We start from the raw sequence: 25,184 nt of genomic DNA, 5'->3' as shown, positions 1-25,184 counted from the left end.
CACTTGCTAGGCAAGCACTCTACCACTGAGCTAAATCCCCAACCCCACCTTTGACAGTTTTAAGGATCCACATGGGCTGTTTGTAAGCACATATCACTTTGTTCCTACCACTCATTCATTAAAACCTGCCTTCATTAAATGTCCGTCTTCCTCAAATCACCTGGAAGATGGTCTATTCAAGCCCCTTGCTTGAAATGAGTTTGGCCCTAGCAGCATCGTATTTCTGCAATGTCCCACAACCCACTTTCATGAAATGACTGATTGACAGGGGCTGGGGTAGTAGGAAGGAAAGAGTGTTAAAGAATGAAAGGAAGTTAAGACTTCATCTCACTTGATCGCTTTGGATAGAAGTCGGTGCCTTTCTCAAGTAAAAACAGGCATTTGGCATCACTCAAGTTAATAAGAAAAGCCAGTGCACGGGTGTGTCCATAGGACACGAGAAGGCAGAGGCCAGAACCAAGTGGCGAGGGGCGAATCCCTTCTGTGTAACTCACACACTCATTACAAGTATTTATTGCTAGAGACAGGATTTTAAACAGAGGGTCTGCAAATACAAGTATTAAAATGGACTTAATTATAAAGAGCCTGTCACTGGTAAAATGCTGCAATCTTTCATAAGTAACAAAATACAAAAACTATGCGAAAATGCCCTTTGATAAGTTGGGGTTTTTTTTTTTTAATTCTTAATTGGGGTTCTTTAAGGGTGACTTCTAGGTAAACTGACCTCTTAGTGTACAGAATGCTCAGGGAACTGGTTTTAAACAAAATCACTTGTACTTTTCCCAGTTCTGTCTTGGGAGCAATGTGGACCGTCCTTTGTGGATCTAGATGTGAATGGCCCGGAGGCTGTGTGACGCAGCATGCACCCCGTAGCAGACAGGAGCATCCCTCTCCAAGGTGCTGTCTCCAGCACTTGCAGCCTCCCAGCAGGATCCCTGCGCTGCTTCCCCACACCAGGCACAGGCCTATGAAAGTCGTAGCCCCTTCACGTCCTTTTCCTCCAGCGTGGCGCCCGCCTTTCTTTCTGTGCCTCTGCCTGGCGCTTCTTCTCTGCCTCCTCCGCCTTCCTCTTCTCCTCCTTGGCCTCTTTGTACCGCCACTTGGGGATCTGCAGATAGATGCTGTCCTTGGTGTTGCCCTTGGACGCTGCGCGCTCTGGCTGGAAGGTGGGCGCAGGGGCCTTGCTGATGCGCACTCGGGGGACCACCACGCCCGGCCGCACGCTGCTCCTCCCTAGCAACTGCAAAGGCAGGAGGCTGGCCTTCCGAGTAACAGGAGCAGGAGTGGAACCGGAGCCGAGCGACTGGGGAGACCGGGAGCTAGCTCTGGGAGTCTCCAAAGTCTGGGATTGCAGCTGTACGTTGTTGCTGTCCTGCGCTTGGGCGTCCAGGTTGCCCCTAGCTGCTAGGATTTCCTGCACCGCCAAGCGTCGTTTCCCCACACAGGGAGGGTTCTCCGGGCACACGGTCTGACAGACTACAGCAACGGCGGGGCTGTAGAGGCTTGTGGTCATCCTGACCATGTGATCAAGGACGCCTCCATCCTCCAGGCTCTGGCCGGAGCGGGAGGTCAAAGTAGATCGCAGGAACGCGGTGAATCTCTGCAAGCAGTTTTTGGAACCTGCCTTCTTTAAGATCGCCTCAGCGGGAAGTGGCAATTCCAGCTTATACTTGTCCCCAAACTGCTCTGGGCAGGGTCGCTCCATCAGCCTCTGCATGACTCGAACAGCCTCCGCTCGGCCTGTGTATGCAGCCCACTCCTGAGGTGACAGCCCACGTCGGGGATCCCTTGCTTGAACGTCTGCCCCTGAAAAACAAAAGCACACAATGCAGCAGCCGGATGGGCAGCTAGGATGGTCTTTCACCGGCAGAATTCAGGACGGTACAGAGAACCTGGCCCAGTCCTGTCACAGTTCCTATGCTCACAAGGCACCACCCACACAGCCTTGCAAATGCCTCTTAGGTGATTCGTTCTTCCTAGATAAAAACCCGCAAGGAAACCAGGCGAGGTGTCTCATGCCTGTAACCCCAGACACTTGGGAGAGAGGGGTGAGAAAATCTCAAGTGTGAAGCTAAGCTGGGCTAAACACTGAGCTCTACACAGCTGAGGCTGCACATAGCAACACTTGCTCTCAAAAAGCCAAAATCGAGCAAACCGGTTTGTTTGCTGGCTTTTTTTTTTTTTAAAGTAAGTCTCCATGAAGCTGGTGAAATGGCTTAGTACCTGACACCACGCACGATAACCTGGATTTTAATACCAGGAACCCAACATCATCATGACTCCTACATATATGCCACAGTATTTGTGCTACCATCACACACACACACACACACACACACACACACACACACACAGCATGCACCCAATACACACACATAAATGAATGGATGCAATTTTAAAAAGAATTTTTGACAGGCCCCACCACCCCCGGAACAATAAGAGAAGAACATCCTAGCAAAGAGGGCTGCCCTAATGCCCTCTCATCTCTGTGCATAGCTACGGTAGAGGTCAGGTTCTATTGACGTGGTAATGCCCTGCTTCTCCTGTAGAGCAGACGGCTGCCTCCACAAGCCAGTGGGCACTCCAGGATGGAGGCACAGCATACTGCCTAATGTTTGCTCAGAACATCTTACCTTCTGTGAGAAGCATGCATTTAACAAAGACTCCTGATGAAATAGTGTCCCAGCAGCTGAGGCAGCCACCTGAAGCTTCAAAGCCACTGATGGAAGCCAAGTAGTCCCTGCCTTCAGTCTCCTATACTGAAATTCGTACACTTCCAACCCAAGCAACACCGTTATGCTGGCTAATTTTATATCTGCTTGGCTAGGCCATAGCACTCAGTGGTTTGATCAAGCACAAAGCTAAGCACAAGCCTGAAGAAATTTGACTCTAAGTCAAAAGGGTTAGACTTTCAAGTCACTTTCCAAATGTGGTGAGGCCACCCAATCAGGGGTAGACTCTAAGAGAAAGGCTGGGTTTCCTGGAGCACACACGCCTACACACGGTCTATGAATTTCAGACTCCTGAATCCCCACAGTTTGCCTAAGACAACCAAAATGAATCGCTTTACTTACTTGCCTTGTGGGCTGTTTTCTCTCTCTCTCTCTCTCTTTAAAACCTCATTAAAGTTTGGGAAGGAAACACACAAGGAGAGGTCTTCCCTTCTCCTCTTGTACTTTATTGGGATGTCACTAGAAGATGATCTGGTTTTCTGATTCTGCCTTTTTTTATTATTATTATTAAATTGAGCATTTCTTATTTACATTTCAAATGTTATTCCCTTTACCGGTTTCCTGTCCATTGGCCCCCTAGCTCCTCCCGCTCCCCTTCTATATGGGTGTTCCCCTCCCCATCCACTCCCCATTACTGCTCCCCAGATGTCCCTATCTTCCTTAGACAGTCACTTCCTCAAAATCTCTCTACTGTGGCCCCTTCTGCAAAACACACTGCAGACTTAAACCCCACTTCAGCTCAGATGGGCAATGCATTTCAACTTCTGTCTTTAGAAATGGCTTCTAAATTGCTGTTCAGTTCATCTTGGTCCAATCTCACCACAACATAGTTAAAAATCATTTAGGAGTTCAAGTCCCATTAGCTCTACTGGCGAAGCTTGCAAGAGAACTGGGGCAATTAGCCTGTGAGCTCCCCAGGGACCCAGCCAGCAGCCACATCTGCATTCATGTCTCACACAGACCCATGTGTCTGACACATGCTGGCTGCTCGGTTGTTCTGGGCCTAGAGTGTAGGGCTCAGTCACATCCCTGTCATGCAGGCCCATAGCAACCTCAGGGCTGGGAAGATCACCTCACTTAAGCTTACCTGCTAGCGGCCTTAGTTCTATGACACATTAAAGAATTGTTGTCTTAGAAAAGTGGCAATTATTTGGAACTGGAATTCAGGAGGAACTCATTAGCCAGAGCACAATTTATAAACTAGCAAAAATGAAAAAGGGGGCAGTAAAAATGCCACTGCAAAAATAGATGACACATTAAACCTTAATTAATTGCATGTCACGTTAAAAGGGAACAAACTGCGAAATTAAAACCGTAATGAACACTTGCATGAAAGAGACATTTTTCAAATGCTAATGAAAAATGAAAGGAATGGCTGTCCAGAGCTTAGCAGTCTGTCTACAACCTTTGAACATGATCAGAAACACACATGCTATAAATCAAGAAGATAGGCCAATCCTACCACAGCAGCCCTGGACTCCAGTCACATGCTCCAAGGTAGTGACCCACTTTCTCAAGAAACCGCTCACTGCTAAGGATAACAGGAACTGAACTGTAAGAAATGAGTACAACCGCCCCTGGCCTCCACAATGAATCGGACCCAGGATCCTCATTAGACATCAAATTCTGAGATAGTTCAGGTCCCACATATAAAATGGTACGTTTGCATAGCACCCATGAAGACCATCAGTGGTTCTCAACCTGTGGGTCACAACCCCAACACATATAAAATATTCTGCATATCAGATATTTACATTATGATTCATAACAGTAGCAAAAGTTACAGTTATGAAGTAGCATTGAAATACTTATATGGTTGGGGGAAGGGCATCACCAAAACATAAGGAACTATATAAAAGACTCACAGCATTAGGAAGGTTGAGAACCACCGCCATTTACTGATACACTGAAACATCTCCTGATTACCCATTATCCTAAGTCAATACAATCATTGTGACGCTGTTTAGGGAAAGGCAACAAAAAAGGTCCGCCCACAGGTGTGTATGTGTGTGTTCTGTCAGAGTTAGCTGTACCCATAGACATAGAATCTGAGACGTGGGGCTGGAAGAACTTGTTGCAGTGCTGGGGATTGAACCCAGGACCCTGTACATGCCCAGCAAGTGCTCTCCCATCCTGGAAGATGATTCGCACTCACATAAATACCTTTCAAGGAGAAACTACAAGAACTTCAGAAGTGCTGCTTACCATGGCTCACCAGCATCCTCAGTCCCAGCCAGCACTACCGCACCCACAAAACCAGAGACATGTGACTTGGGCTCTCACTGTTGCCGAATTGTGTGCTGTAAGCAGCCTATGCAAAATGTTCTAGTACCCTCAAAGCAACTTTATATTCAGCTCTACACAATACATGCGATTGGTTTAACCTAGGGCTTCGAGTCTTTGGCCAGTTAATCCTTAATTAGAGGGCTAGCCTGTGCACTGTGGGAATTTTAAGAACACCCCCAATCTGTAAAAGATGCCAGTCATAACCCATTTGTTGTGACAGTCAAATTCTTGGCCATGTCAAATACCATCTAGGAGAAAACAAACTCCATCTTAGAATCACTGGTCTAACCTAAGGACTACAGCCTTGTTCCCCAGCCAGCCAGCCAGCCAGCCAGCCTCCTGTGGCCAAGGAGCCAGCCCTGCTTAGTGAACCCTAATGAGTTGTTTGCCTCCTGCTGCTGCTGCTGCTGCTGATTCCTATTGAAACACACGTCGCAGGCCCAGATGTCTAGTGATTGCCACAGAATCCACCGGTGTCAGTGTGGGCCTCATGATCATTAGGACCTGAGTTTGGACTCCCGGGCCATGTAGAAAGCCAGGCACTGGGCACGATAGAGTTCCCCTGCAATCCCAGTGCTGAGGAGGCAGAGACAGGAGGGCCTGGAGCTCACTGGTCATACATTGTAGCTGAGTCAGAAAGCTCTGGGTTCAGCATGAGCCCTGTCTCAGAACACAATATGGAAAGCAAGAGAAGAGATCCAACATCAACCTCTGGCCTCCACACATATGCATGTTCACATGCATGCACATGTGCACACACACATACACAAGTCTATGAACATACATACAGACATATACACAGAGAGAGAAAAAGAGAGGGAAGGGGGAGGAAGGAATGGAGAGAGGGATAGAGGGAGGGGGAAAGAGAGAGGAGGGAATGAACTGGTAAAAAGGAAGCAGGGTCTATGATGTCATGGAACCAAGGTCAGATCTGGGTGGTATCTGTTGACTTCATGACATCTAATGACACACGAGAAATAGATGTCTGTCTTTTATCTATTTATTTATTTACTTTATATATGAGTACACTGTCGCTATTTTCAGACACACCAGAAGAGGGCATCAGATCCCATTACAGATGGTTGTGAGCCACCATGTGGTTGCTGGGAGTTGAACTCAAGACCTCCGAAAGAGCAGTCAGTGCTCCTAACCGCTGAGCCATCTCTCCAGCCCAGATGTCTACCTTCTTTAAATCATCCCCAGGATGGGATTTTTGTTACTTGAAACAGAAAGCATCACAAACAAGTGCTGGAGAGAACACTCAGTCTCAGGACCGCTCTCCTCTAGTCGGCATAAAGACCCAGGCTCGGCATTCCTGGGATATCATAGCTTACCTAGGTCGTCAGCCGGCATTCCTGGGGTGTCTAAGTCTCATAGGGGCTGGGCTGCAGCCCAGTGGCCCACAACACAGTCCCTGTCACCTCCCTCCATCTGCGCCTCTCGCTAAGGTCACATTCTACAGAGTCCTTTCAGTGCAGAGACCCTGCAGGCATCCTTCTGGCTCCTAACTAGGACAGGAAATTCCTGTCCTGCATATAAAATGAAAGCAGCTATGTGCTGACACAAGTCACCTGGCTTTTGAGAAGCATGCCATGCGGCCTCGTCTGAGATGACAGCAAACATACAAGGGACAGTGTCTGCAGTGTGTGCCTCACTTCCCTCCCAGGCCATTTTCTTCCCAAGAACTACAGGAGAATGGAAGCTAAACTTCAGCTTCGTGCTCTTCCTCCCGGAGGCTGCAGCAATTACATCACACTTCAGGAATAAAGCAGGCTCTGTTGAGCAAGTCTGGAACCTGGCAAACTCCATGAAAAATAAAAAAAAAAAAATCACATCGTTGACACAACTCCTCAGAGCCACTTACGGAAATAGACCTGTCACTTTGGTGCATTAATATTCCACTGGGTTGACAAGGTGCTGCATGTCCCTTTCGATTCTTATCAGAATGGCTGACATTATCAGGAAACCTAATCCAAACAGCCACCAGGTTGGCTCGCAGCGTCGGCTGCATTTGTCATTACATTTGGCTTTCCGATAATTCTAACGTTATTTTATTCTATCTGACAATGCAGATAAGGGCTGACGTGTGCCTGTGTGTTAGACTCTGGGAAAATCTAAAGGGTTTAGATGGTCAGCCAATTCAATCATTCATCATTTCTAGGTGAAGTGGCTCCAATGGAATGTAATAAAATTGCAAGTCAGAAACAAACGTCTGGTGTCAAAAGCACCCAGGAACTGAAGCATACTGAATTCTAACAACAAAATAATATCGGAATGAGATGCATGTGCCCTATTGGCACTATGCAGTATTGTGGGTGCCCCTTGCTTTTATAACAATTACAGGAAGATCATTCTGCAGTCTGCTACTGAATCACTGCCCTCCACCATACATAAACACACTCTGTGCTGAGGGGCCAACTTAAAGAAAGGCACAGGCAACTGGTACCTATGAATACCTCCAGTTGCTCAATACTGGTATGTGTAAATGGAAATTAGAATCAAAGCAGGGATGCAAACTTTTAAGATGTGTCAACAAGCATCCTTGCTGATGCCTGACAAACCTGGGGAGGCTATTCACTCACACACTGGTTTCTCTTCAAATATACACAGTTACACCAAAAGGAAAGTAAACTTCAGATTCCTGAAAAGAATTGTAAGCTAACGACACAGATGTGTGCGACAATGTTCCTGAGGTTAAGTCAAGAACAGTCAAGGTGTGATGGTCTGCATATGCTTGGCCCAGGGAGTGGCACTATTAGAAGGTGTGGCCTTGTTGGAGGAGGTGTGTCACTGTGGGGGTGGGCTTGGAGACCCTCCTCCCAGCTGCCTGTGGATGATCAGGCTGTTCCTGGCTTCCTTCGGGTGAAGATGTAGAACTCAGCTTCTCCTGCACCATGCCTGCCTGGATGCTACCATGCTCCAGCCTTGATGATAATGGATTAAACCTCTGAACCTATAAGCCAGCCCCAATTAAATGTTGTCCTTTATAAAACTTGCATTGGTCATGGTGTCTGTTCATAGCAATAAGACCCTAATTAAGACACAAGACTTCTGGGGGAGCTCAAATGCACCCTAAAGGAGCTACCATGCCAGTGTGGTCTGGAACAGAACAGGCCGGGAAGGAGGATTGTGTCTGAGGATACAGATCTCTTCTTACTTTTTAAAATCCTATCCCACTTTAATTAGTTGCATCTGTGACCCTTGATGGGAAACAACAACATATATAGAGGTCATCAGGTAATATCTGCAGGCGTTTTGGGGTGTCCCAACTGGAGGGTGCTCCAGTTTTATCTGCTAAGTGGAAGCCACAGATGCTGCTAACATCCCACATTGGCAGAAAGGCTCCGTAAGGATTGAGCAAACCCCACATGCCACAGTGGCAAGAAATTATGTGCTTATTAACACAAATATCTCACCACAAGGGTAACTTTTAAAAAGAAAAATGCACTCTATTTTTCATTCATTCGCAAATAACTCCTGATGGCATAAACAGATCAACAGTGAAAGCTGAGAATAACCAGCTTTTACCGACAGCTCCCTCCAAGGTGGGTACCTTGGCCTTACATTAACAAAATCCCACCTGTGACTTCCTGCGATGACATTGTCATCAGCCCAGAGAGGCATGTGACACACAGGAAGCTGCCCTCCTGACTTGGGGGCATTTCTGCTGTATTCTAAAGAACACAGCAGACAGGAACCTGAACGCCTGAGGATTATTCTAGACTTCAGCAGAGGGGAGGCACTCACAGTGTTGTGGGGGTCAACAGAGAAGAGTGAGTTCAGAGGCTGCATGTCAAATCTGTAAGCAGGGGCAGAAGGAGCAGCAGCAAAGTCACCACCATGCCCAAGCTGCCGCAGCCTTCCCTGGGCTGTGGAAGGCATTTCTGAGAAACTTTAGATGCGATAGATGATGCCTGAAACCCCAGGAGACCTAAGAAAAACATGACAGGAGGACTCATTTCCCCCTGCCGAAAAAGAGTTGATAGTTCAAATTAATTAACTGTGGAAAACTCACTTGAATGATTGACACACTCACTTTTGGGTTGAAGAACAGAAATCATTAAAAGATCTATATTCAGTTAGAACTAGATCCTGACACGGTAAAAACGGATGAAGATTTTTACCCAACACCAAGCTTCAGATAATCACCATTTAATTATTTTTCATCGAAATGGGACAGGAGGGCCTTACCTCTGCTGAAACTGATTAACTTCTAAAAGTTAAATTCAGTTGAATTGAACGTACAATCGGTGGAACTAATTCCAAAATAATCTTTACACACATGTATTGATTGAATGTGTGTATACACACATGCCACCACTTGTGTGTGAAGGTCAGAGGACAAATTGCAGAAATCAGTTCTCTTCCTAAGGTCTAGGCAGACCCAGGAGTCTATTTTAATTACACACACACACACACACACACACACACCCCATCCTCTAAGATGTGTAGATTAAAGCAGGAGGAAAGCAAACCCAAGGCTGTAATCCCCTAAGTCCAGACTAATCACAAGGACAAGGTTAAAAGATGCTGTACAATGTACAGCGCCAAGTCACAGACAATCAGTAAAGACAGAGCGACTGTCAGGGGTCAGAGGGGATGGGGCACACGTGGGAACTGCACGTGGAGCCCGCTGGGATGATAGAACACAGATAGGCCACTCATGGAAGGACCAACGTCTAGAACAACGTTGCCACCCCTGGGTAACTAGGATGGGAGGGGGCCTGTGCTCTGACCTTGGTGTCCTCAAAACCTCATCTGCTGGAGTTTTGTACCCACTGTGATGACATGTTCTGTCCCGAGAGCGAGGCCCCACAAAGGGCCCCTTGTGTCCTATATGAAGACACAAGGAAGCTTGACTCCTCATCAGACATCAACTCTGCTGATGCATTGATGAGGGGCTTCCCGTGCCCTAGAACTGAGGACAGCGCACAGATACTGATTATAAGCACAAGCTCCTCAGGATTGGCCGCACCCCATGCCAAGAACAACGATAACTTTAAAGAACCACATTTAGCAACAGCAACACCCTCTGAGGTGTCGGACGCTAACTCTGAACCCGGTGTTATGTGCAGGTTACATTTGTTTTCTCAATTAATTCCTGAAGACACTGCTCAGGTTACCCTAGCAATGATCTTTTCAGTTTTGTGTCAGGAAAAGAACAAGAGATCAGTCACAGGGACCTTCACGTGCTGTGGGACCGTGAAAGGTAGCCCAATTCCCAGCTGAGCTAAGTCCTGAAACCCCGGATACCCTGAAGGGTCAGTAGATGCTTCACCTGTTCCCAAGCAGTCACTAGCATAAGTCTACCATAGGTTTGTGGCCATCAGTCACATAAGGGCTACACCCCAAGCCCCACTACATGCAAAGGATGTGACCTGTAGTCACATAGGCTCGAGACCAATCTCCATTTTGATGAGGTACCTAGAGGCCTGAAGAGCTTAACCAATAGGCTTTTCTTCCCAGACACTCCTCCCTGCAAAAGGTATTTAGTTGGGCTGGAGGGATGGCTCAGTGGTTAAGAGCAACAACTGCTCTTCCAGAGGTCCTAAGTTCAAATCCCAACAACCACATGGTGGCTCACAACCATCTGTAATGAGATCTGATGCCCTCTTCTGAAGACAGCTATGGTGTACTTCTTAAATCTTTAAAAGAAAAAAATAAAGTATTTAATCTCGGGCCCACCCTGAGAAGGGAGGTATGGTTTTACTCATCTCCTTTCTGCCATGACAATAAATGCCTTAAAACCATGGACTGCCTCTTTTTCCTGGGGATCCACCATGAGGAGCCATGGAGAAGGCCTTCACCTACAGAGCCGCTGTCTAATCTCCCATAGAAAGCCTCTCTGTGCTCCCAGCCATGCTATGACCAAGCCAAGCTCCAGCCCATTGCAGTCAAGCCAAGAACTCTCCTCACAGGACCAGCTGGACGCCCCCAGCCCCCGAGCGCCCCAGGCTAGATCCAGCCTTCGAGCCCCCACTCTGTTCTCAGCTCTCCTGCAGCATCCGGTGGCACCTGGGTGTCCGAGAGCCTGAGAACCAGATAGTCCTAACCTCATCCTCACTGGAGGCCTGGGGACTCCCTGAGCCAGCTCCAGCTGTCCCCTCCAGACTGCACTTCCCCACCCCCAGAGCTGTGTCCTGTGGCTCAACACCTGCCCCAGTGCCTGGTGACAGCATGGGGTAAGTGGAGTCAACTCCCTCATCCTGCCTGCAGTGGGTACCTGCCCTGTGGTGAGCAGATACAGGAACCTCACAATCCTACAACATGGGATTCATCAACATTGTAGCAAAGTCATAGCATATTCATCCTCAGTGGGGAGGGAGAGAAAGAAAAGAACAGGGAAGGATTTCTCCAGATGGAGAACCTATGGAGTAAGTGCATAGTCCTGTTGATCCAACTTCAACCTAGGGATATCCCCCATGGAGACCCTGCTGGAACAGCCCAGCTCAGCCTCATCCCTGTCAACTTCAACACTTCTGTCCTCAGGACAGAGGCAAGGCCAGGAAGCACACTTCCTTTGTTGCATATTATGTGTTCAGGTGCATATGCCATTCACCCAGGGGCCATGCACATGAATGCCCAAAGCCAATCTGGAATCTTCCTTGATCCCCTTAGTTCATTCAGTGAGCCTAACTAGCCAGCTTGTTCTTGAAAACCCCTTTCTGTCCTCATCTTCCAAGTGCAGAATACCCACTGAGCATTTATGTGGCTTCTAGAAATCCAATTCCCATCTCAGGCATGTGGGGTAAAGCTCTACCCACTGAGCAGTATGCCCAGCCCCCAAAATACACACTCTTGATGAAGCCAGCTAGAGAGTCAACAGACAGAGAGGTAAAGGGAGATTGCAGCAGGGAGCAATGGGGCTTTCAGGGAATGGTCGGTGCTATGATCAATCCTTAGCCAGCCCCGGAGTCACTTACTTTGGGCTTCCCCTTCCCTCAGACATAGACAAGAATACTGGAGTCTCCTGTATTCCAGGCTGGCCTTAGACTTGCTATGTGACTCAGGATGCCTTTGAACTCCTTATCCTCATGTCTTTGCATCTTGAGGGCTGGGATTACAGACGTGCATCACCACACGCAGTTTATGTTGTGCTAGGATTGAGCTTTGGGGCTCTGTACACTAGGAAAGCATTCTGCTGTCCGAGTCATATATATCCTTGCTTGCTTTTAAATAAAACTCAAATGATGACAACCGTACAGCTCAACAACAACAACAACAACAACAACCAATCTATTCCTTACTGCCACTGTTTCTGTGAGAGGCCTGGGTCTAAGGCCTAAAGACTGTGCAGGACAGGAGGGCTTACCTGCTAGCATCAGGGCTCGCACACATTCTGTTCTACCCTGCATGGCTGCTTTCATGAGAGCTGTGAAACCGAATATGTTCCTCCTTTCTAGGTCCAGACCGGGGAAATAATTCAGCAAGTAGTTGGTGATGGTGGCATGCCCTGAAAGAGAATTATACATTTATGAAGGTCCGGTACCCACAGAGGAGGTCACTTCTATGTGGCAGAAAAAGAGACAGACACTGATCATCATCAGTCACCTGTGTGTGGCTCTGGGAGCAGTGGGATGTGGGAGACACTGCTCCAGCCACACAGGCAGCTCACTGTGGCCCATCAGTCTCCCTCCCAGGAGGCAGAGGCAGAGGGGCACGCTGTGCTGCCACATGGGAAGGGACTTCACTTCCCCAAAGGCAGGATACAGTCAACTCCCAGCAGGAGTCACCAGGGCAAACAGATGCCAGGCTGCAAAGGAGCCTGGGAAACACTTCCAAGTATGGAGGGAGCCTCCGTGGAGAAATTCATTAGAGCAAGGGTATGCCTTAATTCACATGGGGCACCTCTGGTTACCATTCAAAATATTGTATTTCTCCCTCCCTTTTCTCCCTGCTCCCACTCCACCACACACACACACACACACACACACACACACTCTCACACACACGGCTATAAAATCTAAGCAGGTGAAGACCTGCATTTGAGAACACAGTTCTTCCTTTTCTCACCTTGTTCCTCCCAAACAGAATCTGGTTTACACTCGTTCCTGGGGCTTTGAAATGTCAGGCGCTCACCCTGGGGGCCTCTCTGGCAAGGATCATGAAAAAGGCAGGAAAACAGCTACCTGCAGAGCAGAAATGGCTGCTGGATCTACTGCCCCAGCCACTGGAGGCCAACAGTTTGCCTTTCTAGCCCTGAGATTTATTCCTCCCCAGCCACCCTCAGTGGTCAAAATCAGGACCCTGGATAACCATTCTAAGACTGACTACAATCTGGGTAGCAGGACTCTTGACCTGTAGCCCTAAAACAAGAGCAAGCAAACACTGGTCCTCCCTAGCCCTTGACAACCAAGAGAGTATCTAAACATGGCCTCATGCTCCCTGAAGGGGCTACGGTTCTATTTCATGACCATCCACATCAGACAAGAAGACAGCTTCCTTTGCTCATCATCCTGTGCTCATGTGCACCCCTCCCCTTAGCTTCCGTCTTCATCCTGACCCTGTAGAAGATGGCCAACAAGCCTTAGGCAATGAGAGACTGCAGAAGTCCCCCTTCCTGTGCCCCAGGGGGAGCTTCTGGGTGCCTAGGTCAGGAGACCAGAATCTCCCTGCACAACCTAACTCTACCCATGCTCCTTTCAACTCCACTATCAGACCCACAGGAACAGGGCCTCAGGTGCATTCCCACGCACTCTATACTTGACCCAGTCCCTTTTCATGTGGGGAAGTCAGGCCTCTGTGTTTAAGCCCTGTTCTGAGCAGGATTCCAGGGCGTGTTACATGAAACCTAGAACCAGGAGGCACTTTGGGGGCTCTCCTGTTTGCCTGCAGACGGAGAAGACCGAAGCTGGTGGCAGCTCTGTTTCTCTGCTGTGGCTGAGCTTCCAGTAGAGTGGGTTTCAGGATGAAGTAGAAGCTGGGGAGGGGGGTTAAGAGGGAGTGCACATGTCTCTGGTCTTCAGCCCCCTCCACAGTCTTTCCACTGTGTGAGAACAATATTAAATCTGCCTAATACACTGAGCAGCTTCAGTCAGCCAAGCCACACCCAAGTGACACAGATATCCAGGTTGGAGCCCCAGTGATCCCTTCTGAAGGACACTGTATACGTCAGGCTTCTGCCCACACCCTCCAAATTCAATCCTCGGGATTGGCCTCTCACCAATTTATAGGTTAGGAATAAACAAGTCACATAAACTGGAGTTCGGATTCTGAAGAAGCTGGGTTACAGCTTACCACTGAGCTCAGCCACGTGAAAAAGATGGTTCAGCACCTTGCTGATGTCAGCTCCTTGCTGAGGGTTCCAACGCTAACAAAACCAAGCTGGAGCTGGCCAAGTAACACACAGATTCCAGTTTGTGAGGGTGCTGCTTGGTCTTGTTGGCCTCTTGACCTCCTCTGTGTGATGGGCTAGGATGAAGCTGGGGGTCAGAAGCCCATGATAGCTCAGTAGCTCTAAAGCCAGTGGGGTAGAAGAAGACCTTTGATCTAAAGTTAGCTAGTATCTGCTTGAACAGTTGCCACGCCAGTCAGATGTAGACTGGGTCTCCATGAAATGAACTGCTATTTGTTTCCATCTTTTTCTTTAAAAATGTTGACGCTGCATGTCAGTCACAATTTGCAGCAGGTATTTGCAGTGTCACACACACACACACACACACACACACACACACACACACACACACAGAGTAGCTACCCTAGTCTCCACTTGCCCTGACTTTTAAGGAGAACAGTTAATGTTTACACAGTGTTAGAAGCGTCGGGTTCATCTTTAATTTCTATTGAAAACAGTCTGCATGGTAAAGCTGCTGCTCTCCCTTCTGGAAAAAGCCTGGGGATAGGGAAGGTCTCTTAGGTCACCAGATCTCCAGCCTACAATCAGGACACAGGCTCCCTATGCTGGATTTTCTGACTTCAACATCATTTATATAAAATATATGTATAATGGGCAGTTTGCTTTATAGATTTCTCTGTTTTCTTCTCTCTGCCCATTCAACTTGCCAAGTGTGTGTTGTGCATTTATACTAAATACATAATCTTTTTAGTGCAAAGGTACCCAGATACTCAAGTGAGTCTAACTCAACTTACACATTGCAGGAGTTGGTTCTATTTTAAGGGCAGTCTCACCACAGAGACTCCCTACCTTCCCACAGTGAGACTTATCCTGCCCAAGGAAAGGGCAAAAGTGGTGCCCAACGTAACCAAGAGGTCACCCACTATACTTTAGAGAGCTTACTCTAAAAATATACAGTCCAGGGCTGGAGAAATGGCTCAGTGGTTAAGAGCACCAACTGCTCTTCCAGAGGTCCTGAGTTCAATTCCCATCAACCACATGGTGGCTTAGAACCATCTGTAATGGGATTCGATGCCCTCTTCTGGTGTATCTGAAGACAGCTACAGTGTACTCATATAAATAAAATAAATATATCAAAAATATATATATATATATATATATATATATATATATATATACAGTCCAATTCCCAGACCTGCCCCTCAAAAATCTGAGGTACTCTTGAGAAAGGGACCAAGTTTTCTATGTCTGTAAAATGGAGAGATAATATCATTGCACAGTTTCAGAAGGCACAGCAGAGAAAGTGTGCAGCAAAAAAGTTCCCAAAAAAAAAAAAAAAAAAAAAAAAAAAGAATCAAAAAAAAAGACATATAGAAAAGTCCTGGCCACACCTCTACCCCCAGCGTGTGGGAGGCGGAGGCAAGATGATCAAGCTCATCTGAGCTGCGTATCAGGCCTGGAGCTAGTCTGGAATGCGAAGGATTCTGCCTCAAAAAAGCAAACCACACATAGAAACTGAAGAGCTTGAACAGGGGACAACTCCACCATCACCAGTGGAAAATGACTCCTTACTCCTGACTGGAAGGCTGAGCCTGGAGACCTCTCTCCAGAGCATATAGAACACAGGAGAGGGGGTGTGGAGCTCAACTTCACAGTGGAGAAACTGGCCACCACTACAGAGCCAGGGGACCAAAGCTGTGTTTGTAGCACGTGCCCTTCTCTGAAGCAATGATAAGGGGCCCTGTGTTGTGTGGCTCCAAAGAATTCCTACCTCCAATTCCAAGGCATAGCTCAAATAAGGGACATCCTACAATACAGCACATCCTGTATGCAAACCTTAAGACCATCAAACACAAAGGCTGTCTGAGAAAGTCGCATAGCCACCAGGAGCCTAGAGACACAGACATGCAACACAGAATCATGAATGGGAATCTGATATGAAAAAGGACATGAGAGGCCAAATGTGGTAGCACCTGCATGTTATCCCAGCACTGAAGTGGCAGAGGCAGGAGGATTGCTGCAAGTTCTAGTCTAACCTAGTCTATATAGCGAGCATCAGGACAGCCAGATTTACATAGCAAAACACTGCCTTGGAAAGAGGGAAGGGGAAATGATACTGGGGAACACGCAAGGAAATCTAAATAAAGAAAGGTTTTATGTTAATCTGACACAGACTTGAGAAGGCAAGAAGGCAACACCGAGTCTCTTCCCCAATCATCTACACCTTAGTCCTTGAGACAGGGTCTCTTCAGAACCTGGCAACTGTCAGTTTAGCTAGACAAATTGGCCAACCTCCTGTCTCCAAGTCCCCAGAACTAGGGTTGCAGACATGCACTGCCATACCTGGAATTTTTTTTTTTACATGGGTTCTGGGGATCTAAATGCAGGTCCTCACACTTGTGTGGCAAGCACTTTGCAGACTGAGTATCTCTAGAGTTCAAAACCATTAACTGTTAAAGCACCTGCCTTAGAGCAAATTGCTGTCAGAAGACGATTCACCTCCCACCTCACAGGGGACAAGAACCACAAACAGGGAACTCCTCCATCCTCCCACATCACCCCCACAACATCACCACATTCACAAGGAGTCCCTGCTCCCTCTCTCCCATTGAAAACCTAGGAGACCCTGCACCCATTAAAGTTATCAGTCCGCCAACACTTCAATAATAGTAACAATAATATTTTCTCTTGTATGTATTTGTGCATGGTGCATGTGTATATGCAGATATGTATATGGTGGTGTGGTGGTGTGGATATGCAGATGTGTGCATGTGTGGGCATACATGTAGACAGCCAAGGTTGACACTGGAAGTCCCCCTCCATCACTCTCTACCTTATTTCTGGAGACAGGATTTCTCAGTTGATCTAAAGCTCACTGGTCCTGTTAGCTCTAGGGACTCCATCCTCTGCCTTCTGAGTGGGATTCACAGGTGGATCCCCATATCTACTCACCATTTACATGCACTTTGGGGATTCGAACTCTTACTCAAGGATGCCAACTCCTGGCTCTATAGTAGTTAACGGCTGCAGCAACACCCATAACATCATAAGCAAAGGTACCAGTCCGCCACCTTGCACCTCCTGGCTTGAGAGCCATTCTGTGCCTGCTTACCTGGAATAGCCACCGTTTGCCTCTGCTCACCAGTCTCGGCATCCTTGCAGACACACCCCCACTAGATCACATGAAAGGCCCATAGCTCCTCAGCCTGCCCCTTGCTATGTGACATCATGGTTCTGTCACAGGGAACCCTTTCCCAAGGAATATCTGCAGGTAGGAAACCAGCAGAGGTTCAAATGTACTAATGCAGACTCTCCACTCTCCCCATCCTGGGGCCCCAGCAGGCTCATTACTCCCAAAAGGAGCATGACAAGAAGTGCTAGCAAAACAGCTGCCCTAGATAAAGTGCCTAAGAACAGGGTCCACAGTTTAATCCTGAATGAAAGCAATAAAATTACAACCTCAGCCTGTCCACAGGAGCATGGGCATTAGTAATGTCGGAAAGTCTGCAGAGGCAGGGAGTCACCCAGCAGTAGCTAGCCAGCATGCACATCTAAGCCTCTCATCTTTCTCAGTCAGAGGGGTTGGGGTGGGGATGGGGGGTTGGCTGAGCTGTAAAGAGTGAGTACTGTTCTTACAGAAGACCTGATTTCAGTTCTGGGTACCTAAGTCAAGTGGCTCACAACCTCTTGTAACTCCTGTTCTACAGGATCTAGTGCCCTCTCCTGGCCTCCTCAGGTACCCACACTCATGTACACAAATAAAAAACATAATTATAAACAGAAAGCATGTATTTCCAACACTAACCCTGTGGGTCTGCCTTCACACACACAGCCACCTGGCTACCACTAGTCATTCCACTCCTTTTAGTCCTGTGCTCACTGGCTACTGCCTCTTGTCCAGCTGTGACTGAACAGCCTCCCCCCAGCACTGACCACGTTCTCCTCCCTCATTCACAGAACTGTCTTCCCATGAGTACTCCAGAAACTCACTCTTCTGACCCTCCACCTCTCTGCTTTTCTTGTTCCTGGGAAGCTGCTACTCCTTGGTTGATGGAAAAGCCCTCTCTCCTCATCCCACATATCTCCCTTCCATAACCCCACGTGCTCCATGTATTCAATTATTACCTCTAAGTCTCCAACTAGCCACAGCTACTTCTGTCTTTTCATTTCTCATCTACATGTCTACTGTGTGCTTATCCTGGGAGTCCCACAACTAAGCTAAACCCATTGCATCAAACCTCAGACTTCTACCCCTTAGGCCTGTTCCTCTCCCTCAGTACTTTTTTAGTGATGGATACCACCAGACATCTGTGCTCCATCCCAAACCCTCTCCCCATCTCCTGCATGTCATGAGACAGCAAATTCTGCCAATCTCAAATTCCAGGAGCCGTCTAGGAGAAGCTACAAACTAGTAGGTTCTCTTCTTAAAGGATTCCGCCACGACTGTCAAGGTTAATGACAGGATGGCTTCTCTAGGCAAGGCCAAGAAGAATCTCATTTTAGGAAAGATTCTTGCTATTCCTGGTGTGTGTGTGTGTGTGTGTGTGTGTGTGTGTGTGTGTGTGTGTGTGTGTTAGCCCTCCCTTTTGAGAAGATGTCTGCAGAACAACGAAGACATACTGTCTTGTAGTGATGCTATATAGACAAATAGGTGATTTCCTTAATTCTTAATGCTGATTCTATAAGAATTCCTAAAATTATATTCGTAATTATTAAGCTCTTTTATAATATGACTGCTATTAAGTCCTTTCTGGTGTCAAAACTGTAAGGCTGACAGTCTTCAAGTGTCACCAGTTAATTGCTTCTGAGGTAGTAAGCAAGCATCTGCAACCTAGAGCACATTCCAAGAGGTTGTAAAACCATTAACCAAAGGTGATTAAAAAAGGGAACTAATGATTTACTCTAGGTGCAAAGACAGAAGATAAAATATTGACTGGGTTTATGTATATAAAACTTCACTAATAACTTAGTCACAAAAGCTATGGTCTTTAACTCTCCATGAACCTATAGAGCTAGTGACAGATGATGAATGTTTAGTCAGATAATTATTCTTAATGGATATGCATGTAAGCATTATCTGTTGTAAACTTCTTCGATTTATGATTGAACTTATGTTTAAACTTCTAGTGAACTTTAAAAAAAAAAAAGGAATGCTTGGGAAATCATGTGATCTATTCTCCGAGAAAAGGTTCAAAAGAATAGGAAAGAAACATTGGCAGGCATAACATTGGAGAGAGAGCATTATGAACATAGAATTGGGAGTAAGGCATTGTTACATCAGAGCAGGAGAAGAGAGCAAGATTAGTAGGAGAATGCAGAGTGAAAAAACTTAGAAATTATAAGGCAACGTAAAAAAAATTAAGAGAGCAATATGCAAAATGCTCTGTCCCCCAACCAGAACCTTTCTCCTTCACCTGGTGAGCTCACAGCTCTCCTTTGTATTATGGTTTGCTTTGGGGGGTTTCTTCAACCTTTTACACATACACACACACACACATACACACACAAGCACACTCATACACATATACACACACTCACACATATACACACTCATACAAACATACTCTCACACACACTCACATACATTCACACTCATACACACTCACACAAACACTCTCACATACACATGTATTCATACACTCATACACTCACACACATTCACACAATTGCACTCATACACACTCACACTCAATACACACACTCACACAGTCTCCCACATTCACACATACACACTCTCACATATATACACACACATTCATACACTCACACACACATTCACACATACACACTCTCATACACTCTCACATATATACACACACATTCATACACTCACAACACACACATTCACACATTCACACTCACACTCACACACACTCACACTCACTCACACACAGCACACTGAGCACACTCTCCCTCATGCCTGCACTCTTCTTCACCCACCCATCCCCATTTGTCCCTGTTGTTCCCTAGACCAGAGCTTCTCAACCTTCCCGATGCTACAATCCTTTCATGCACTTCCTCATGTTGTGGTGACCCAGACCATACGTTTATTTCGTTGCTACTTCATAACTATAATTTTGCTTATGAATCATAATATAAACATATAATAGACAGGATATCTGATATGCTACCCCTATGAAAGGCTCATGTGATCCCTGTGGAGTCACAAGGCACGGGTTAAGGCGGCAGTTGCCTTAGGCAGTTTTACTTCTGATTGGGGTTGTATTTGTGTGATCATGTAGTTGTATAGAATAAGGAACCATGAAAAAAAGACCTAGAATATTGGTCTTTCAGAAAACTGTGGTCTCCAGTCATATCCACTTTCCTGTAAGTAATGTAACCTACTTCCTTCTTTATGGCTGAACAAAAATCCCTTATGCACATGCACCATGTGTTCTCATACATTCTAGCTGCTGGGCACCTAGGTTTGTTCTATAACTTACGTGTTGTGGGTAATGACACCATCAACACTGATACATAAGTAACTCTGTGGTGTCTACAGCTCCTCTGTTAACCTGTGGCCCCTGTCCACACCCTACCCAGAACATGTAAGCCTCCCTCCGATACTTATCTCCTGGTTTTTACAACAATATTCGAACCCTGACCCACAACACAGTGTCTGACTGGCCGCAGACTCCAGGCTCAGTGAATACCTATCTAATAAAAAGATCAAAAGACGCTGCCTCCAGAGAAGCTCCCTTATCAGATACTTAATAATCATAAAGCATGACCCCATCATTTAAACTTAAATAGCCACCACAGTAATCAATCACTGACTTGTTCCACATCGCCACAAGCACAGATTAAGGCTAAGAGTCCTCCTGTCACTAAAAACAGGGACAGATGAAAAATGTCCTCCTTCACTTGTGCAAATTTAGAAATAGAAATAGAAACTGTTGGAGTAGTATTCTCAACCTCTGGGTCTCAACCCTTTCACAAGTATCCCATATCAGACATCCTGCATACCACATTATGGTTCATAACAGTAGCAAAATCACAGTTATGAAGTAGCAACAAAAATAATTGCATGGTTGTGGGTCACTGCGACATGAGGAACTATGTAAAAGGGTTTCAGCATTAAGAAGGTTGAGAAGCACTGTGTTAGAGAATTTGGTTTTCCACAGTCTGGTCTGGTTTGACTCCGTGTAGTTCTCCAAATCAGGCCAGTAGAGGGAACTGTTGGCTTTGGAACTGCAGAGCCCCAGGCGGTGTGCTGGGGTGTCCAGGGAATCCTACTAGAAAAGGGGGAAAAGCCAGCGTTGGAGCAGCAGAGCTGAAGGAGGGGTGGGGAGGGGTGGGGAGGGCAGGGCAGCGCAGTGGCTGGGGCCACTCTGCCTGACTGCTCTGCTCTGAAGCTCTGAAAGCTGGGATTACTGGAAGAGCAGGCAGAGTTAGGAAACCAAAGGCTTGCCAAATTCTAATCTTTGCTTTAAAACAATAGAAGAGGAAGGAGGAGGGAGAAGGAGGGAGGGTGGGGAGAAAAACAAACCCCTCAGAGGACTCAAAGTCAAACAAGATCCTGATGACTGGAGGTGATAAGAAGATTGGTTTAAAAATGAAGGGCTTGGGTTGTACTCACATGTGCGTGAACACACACACACACACACACACACACACAGCATTTTAAAATAACAAAAGGAGTCTTTTTTAAATAGGGCTGGAGAGGTGACTGGATGGCTGAGACTGTACTACTCTCATAGAGGACCCAGGTTTAGTTCCAAGCACCTATATAAAGTGGCTCTCAACCCCCATAACTCTAGAGCCAGGGTAATCTGATGTCTCTGGCCTCCATGGGCACCACATACCCCACCACCCCAATATCCCTATGCACACACAAAAAACATAGTGAAAATAATTCTGTATTACAAATGAAGGACTGGGCACAGTGGAAGAAGCTGGTAATCGTGGTTGCCCAGGAAGTCTTCACAGGAGAGTGTTAGGGCCCTGCCTCAAAAGAAGAGCCAAAGGGCTGTGGAATGGCTTGGTGGCCTGGCCACTCCTCAGTCTCCACCTCTTAAAGGGCTGAGAGCGGGAGGGGGAAAGGGGTACAGGGGATGGGGATGAGGAGCTGCAGGGGAGGAGAAGGGAAGGGGGAGGGGATGGGAGGGGAAAGGGAGGGAGCGATGGCTCACTGTTAAGAGCACTCTCCTCTCTTCCAGAGAACCTAAGTTTGGTTCCCAGCATCTGCTGCCCTCACAGTGGGTCCCCACATCAGGGAGTTCACAGCAGCCATGACCCTAACCTGTTTTAGTTCCATTTCTTTTGCTGTAATAAAATGCCCTGGGAAAAGTTAATTTAGAGGAGAAAGGGTTTATTCAGCTTAGAATTCTGGGTCACAGTCCCTCACTGAGTGTTAGGACTGCCCATGAGGCAGGAGTTAAACCAGCTAGTCACACCACATTCACAGTCAAGAAGAGAGAATGGATACACACTGGTTACTCAACTCACCTTCTCTATACCAGGAAGCTGGACTCAGGGCTGGGGGTTGGGGAGTAATGGTGCCACCCACAGTGGACAGGGTCTTCCTGTATCAGTGTACCCCCGCCCCAGACATGCTCAAAGTCAGGCTAATCTAGATAATCCTTCATTGAGACTCTCATCTCAGGTGATTGGAGACTGTGTAAAGTTGACAATTAAAACTAGCCACTGCACCAGCTCCACACTGGACATCTAGGTGGGAGACAGAAGAGAGCCCAGAGGCTATGAGGGCCAGGCAGAGTCGCAAGAGTCTCACAATAAGAGCTTCTAGCCAGGTCAAGGGGGAAAAAAGATTAAAACCACAACCCCAACAGCATTATCCTAGCCATTTATGATAGTTCGAATGAGAACAGCCGCTTCCATTGGCTCATGTATTTGAATGCCAGACTCCAGTTAGTAGACCTGTTTGGGAAGGATTGGGAGGCGTGGCCTTGCTGGAGGAGGCGTGGCCTTGCTGGAGGAGGTGTGGCCTTGCTGGAGAAGACCTGTCACTGGGAACAGGCTTTGAGATTACAAAGGACAGAGAATAAAGAATGGTAGTGTAAAGCCTGACATTGGGTGGCATGGTTACCATGGTTACTTGGGGACCTGCTGAGTGCAGATTAGTAAAACAGCCTTAAAGGAGGGAAGACTTTCACACACAAACTGTAGTGACTTTACTGCAAGCAGCAATTTCTAGACAATGGTCGAAATTAAGAAATCAAGCTGAGAAGAGGTCTGTGGCCTCCCTGGAAAACCAACAACGTCCCTCTCCTGTTTAACACGTGAACTCACAGTGCCTTTGTGCCCCTCTAAAGGCACCTCATGCAGGTCAGCGGTGCTACTGCTCCTGAGAGGCTCTCCCATGACATCTGCGTGGAGAACCTGAGACCCAGGTCCTCACAGTGGGTCTCCTAATCGGCACACTAGCTTCCGACACTTGGTGACAGGCCCAGACTGTTAGAACACAAAGTCCTAGCATAAGGACGGGCGCTCAGTGCTTTAAGCAGCTCTGTGGGTGGATTAGACAGGACAGGTTCTACAGATGCAGGAGCCAGGCTGTGAATGCAACTCCCTAAGGTTGCCTCTGGCATTTCCAAACAAAGTAGGAAAAGACCTTCATCAGGCTGAGACCATTAAGACAAAAAGGGGGGTGCTGGGGGTGCCAGAAGTAGAGGGCTTGTGTGGTAAGTACATAAGAGAGGCCCTAGGATTGCTCCCAAGCACCAAGGAAAAGCTTCTCAATTTATGTTTTAACAGCTGTGCACACCTCCTCCCTACTGCATCCTAAGCAATCTGCAGAAGCAGAAGCCTGGGCAGGCAGAATCAGGTTGAAGCCTGGGCTGCTGGCTGTGGGCAGGGGTGAGGGGGGCACAAACAACCCAGCCAAACACAGGGTGGCTGGGCAAAGTGGCAAACAGGGGGCATTAACAGAAGCCAGGGGACGAGGAAAAACAACGTTAGAACAAAAGGTTAAGAACAGAAAATAGATTTTCTCTTTTAATCCAAGAAACCCTTATGCAGACATCAGGCACTAATTATGGTTGCCTCTGCAGGGCTGTGTAACAAACCACCAACCACCGGCCATATGTGGCCAAGAACAGCTGCCAATGCGGCCCAACCCAAAACTGTAGCTGTACTGAAAACCTTATGAGGGTTTCCTCGTTGCTTTGTGTGGTTTTGTTTGTTTTCTTGGTGTTTGGTTAGTTTGTTTCTGGTTTTTCTTGGGTTTTTTGTTGGTAACTGAATCAATTAGTGCCAGGTCCCCTCCGGTGACAATGTAGACTCAGCTGAGGCTGCCCTCCCACCAGGTAAACACTCAGCGCTCCTCAGAAACTGTGTAGAGTGGGTTTGTTTGCCAGGAGAAGCCTCAGGAGAGGGCACCTAGTTCTCTATTAACTCCAACAGATCAGAGCCCCATGCTAATGCTAGCTCCCAGGCTGTTCCAGCTGACCTGCCCTCCCCCCTCCGCAGCACACCCCCTTATACCTGGTAGGACTCTCTCCCTCACTTTTGCTGTCCTCTCTGCTCCCATTGCCCTCGCAATTGCCAGTCTGCTCTCTCCCAGCTCCCTTCTCTCTGATCCTCTTAGTCCCTGAAATTAAGCCATGGCGATGCTGCCCCCCACTCCCACCCCGTGCCTTATTCTCTATTTTACCTATAATAAAAACCTTCCCCTCTAATTATGGAGTGGCCATTTCCATGCAGTATTTTGGTCTGTTTGTTCTTAGCTACCTGCCTTGCACACATCCAGTCTCAAGCGTGAATGTGAACCCTGTAGACAACAGATTCCTGTAGCAATGTCAGAAGGTTGGGCACTCCTGGGAAGGGGAAGCTGGGAGAGGAGAAAGTCTTTGCTCCTATTCACCCCTTGTTTGCTTGCAGTTCTTTCCAAACACTGGGTACCACACTTA

General features: G+C 47.3%; 1 protein-coding gene across 1 annotated transcript in view; it reads right to left on the bottom strand.

Annotated features, from left to right (window-relative positions):
• Positions 1–648: 648 nt before the first annotated feature.
• Ankrd33b (ankyrin repeat domain 33B) overlaps positions 649–25,184 on the bottom strand; it is a 72,870-nt gene continuing 48,334 nt past the window's right edge. The window contains exons 3-4 of the mRNA XM_032898674.1: positions 12,331–12,471; positions 649–1,806 (exon numbers count right to left, since the gene is read on the bottom strand). Coding sequence (XP_032754565.1) covers positions 986–1,806; positions 12,331–12,471 — 962 coding nt within the window. The 3' untranslated portion in view covers positions 649–985. The remainder of the gene's footprint in view (positions 1,807–12,330; positions 12,472–25,184) is intronic.

The sequence above is a fragment of the Rattus rattus genome, chromosome 3, assembly GCF_011064425.1.
Source record: "Rattus rattus isolate New Zealand chromosome 3, Rrattus_CSIRO_v1, whole genome shotgun sequence".
Lineage (NCBI taxonomy): Eukaryota > Metazoa > Chordata > Mammalia > Rodentia > Muridae > Rattus > Rattus rattus.
Note: the sequence above shows the minus strand (reverse complement) of the source record. Positions and strands in the feature narration are given on the sequence as shown.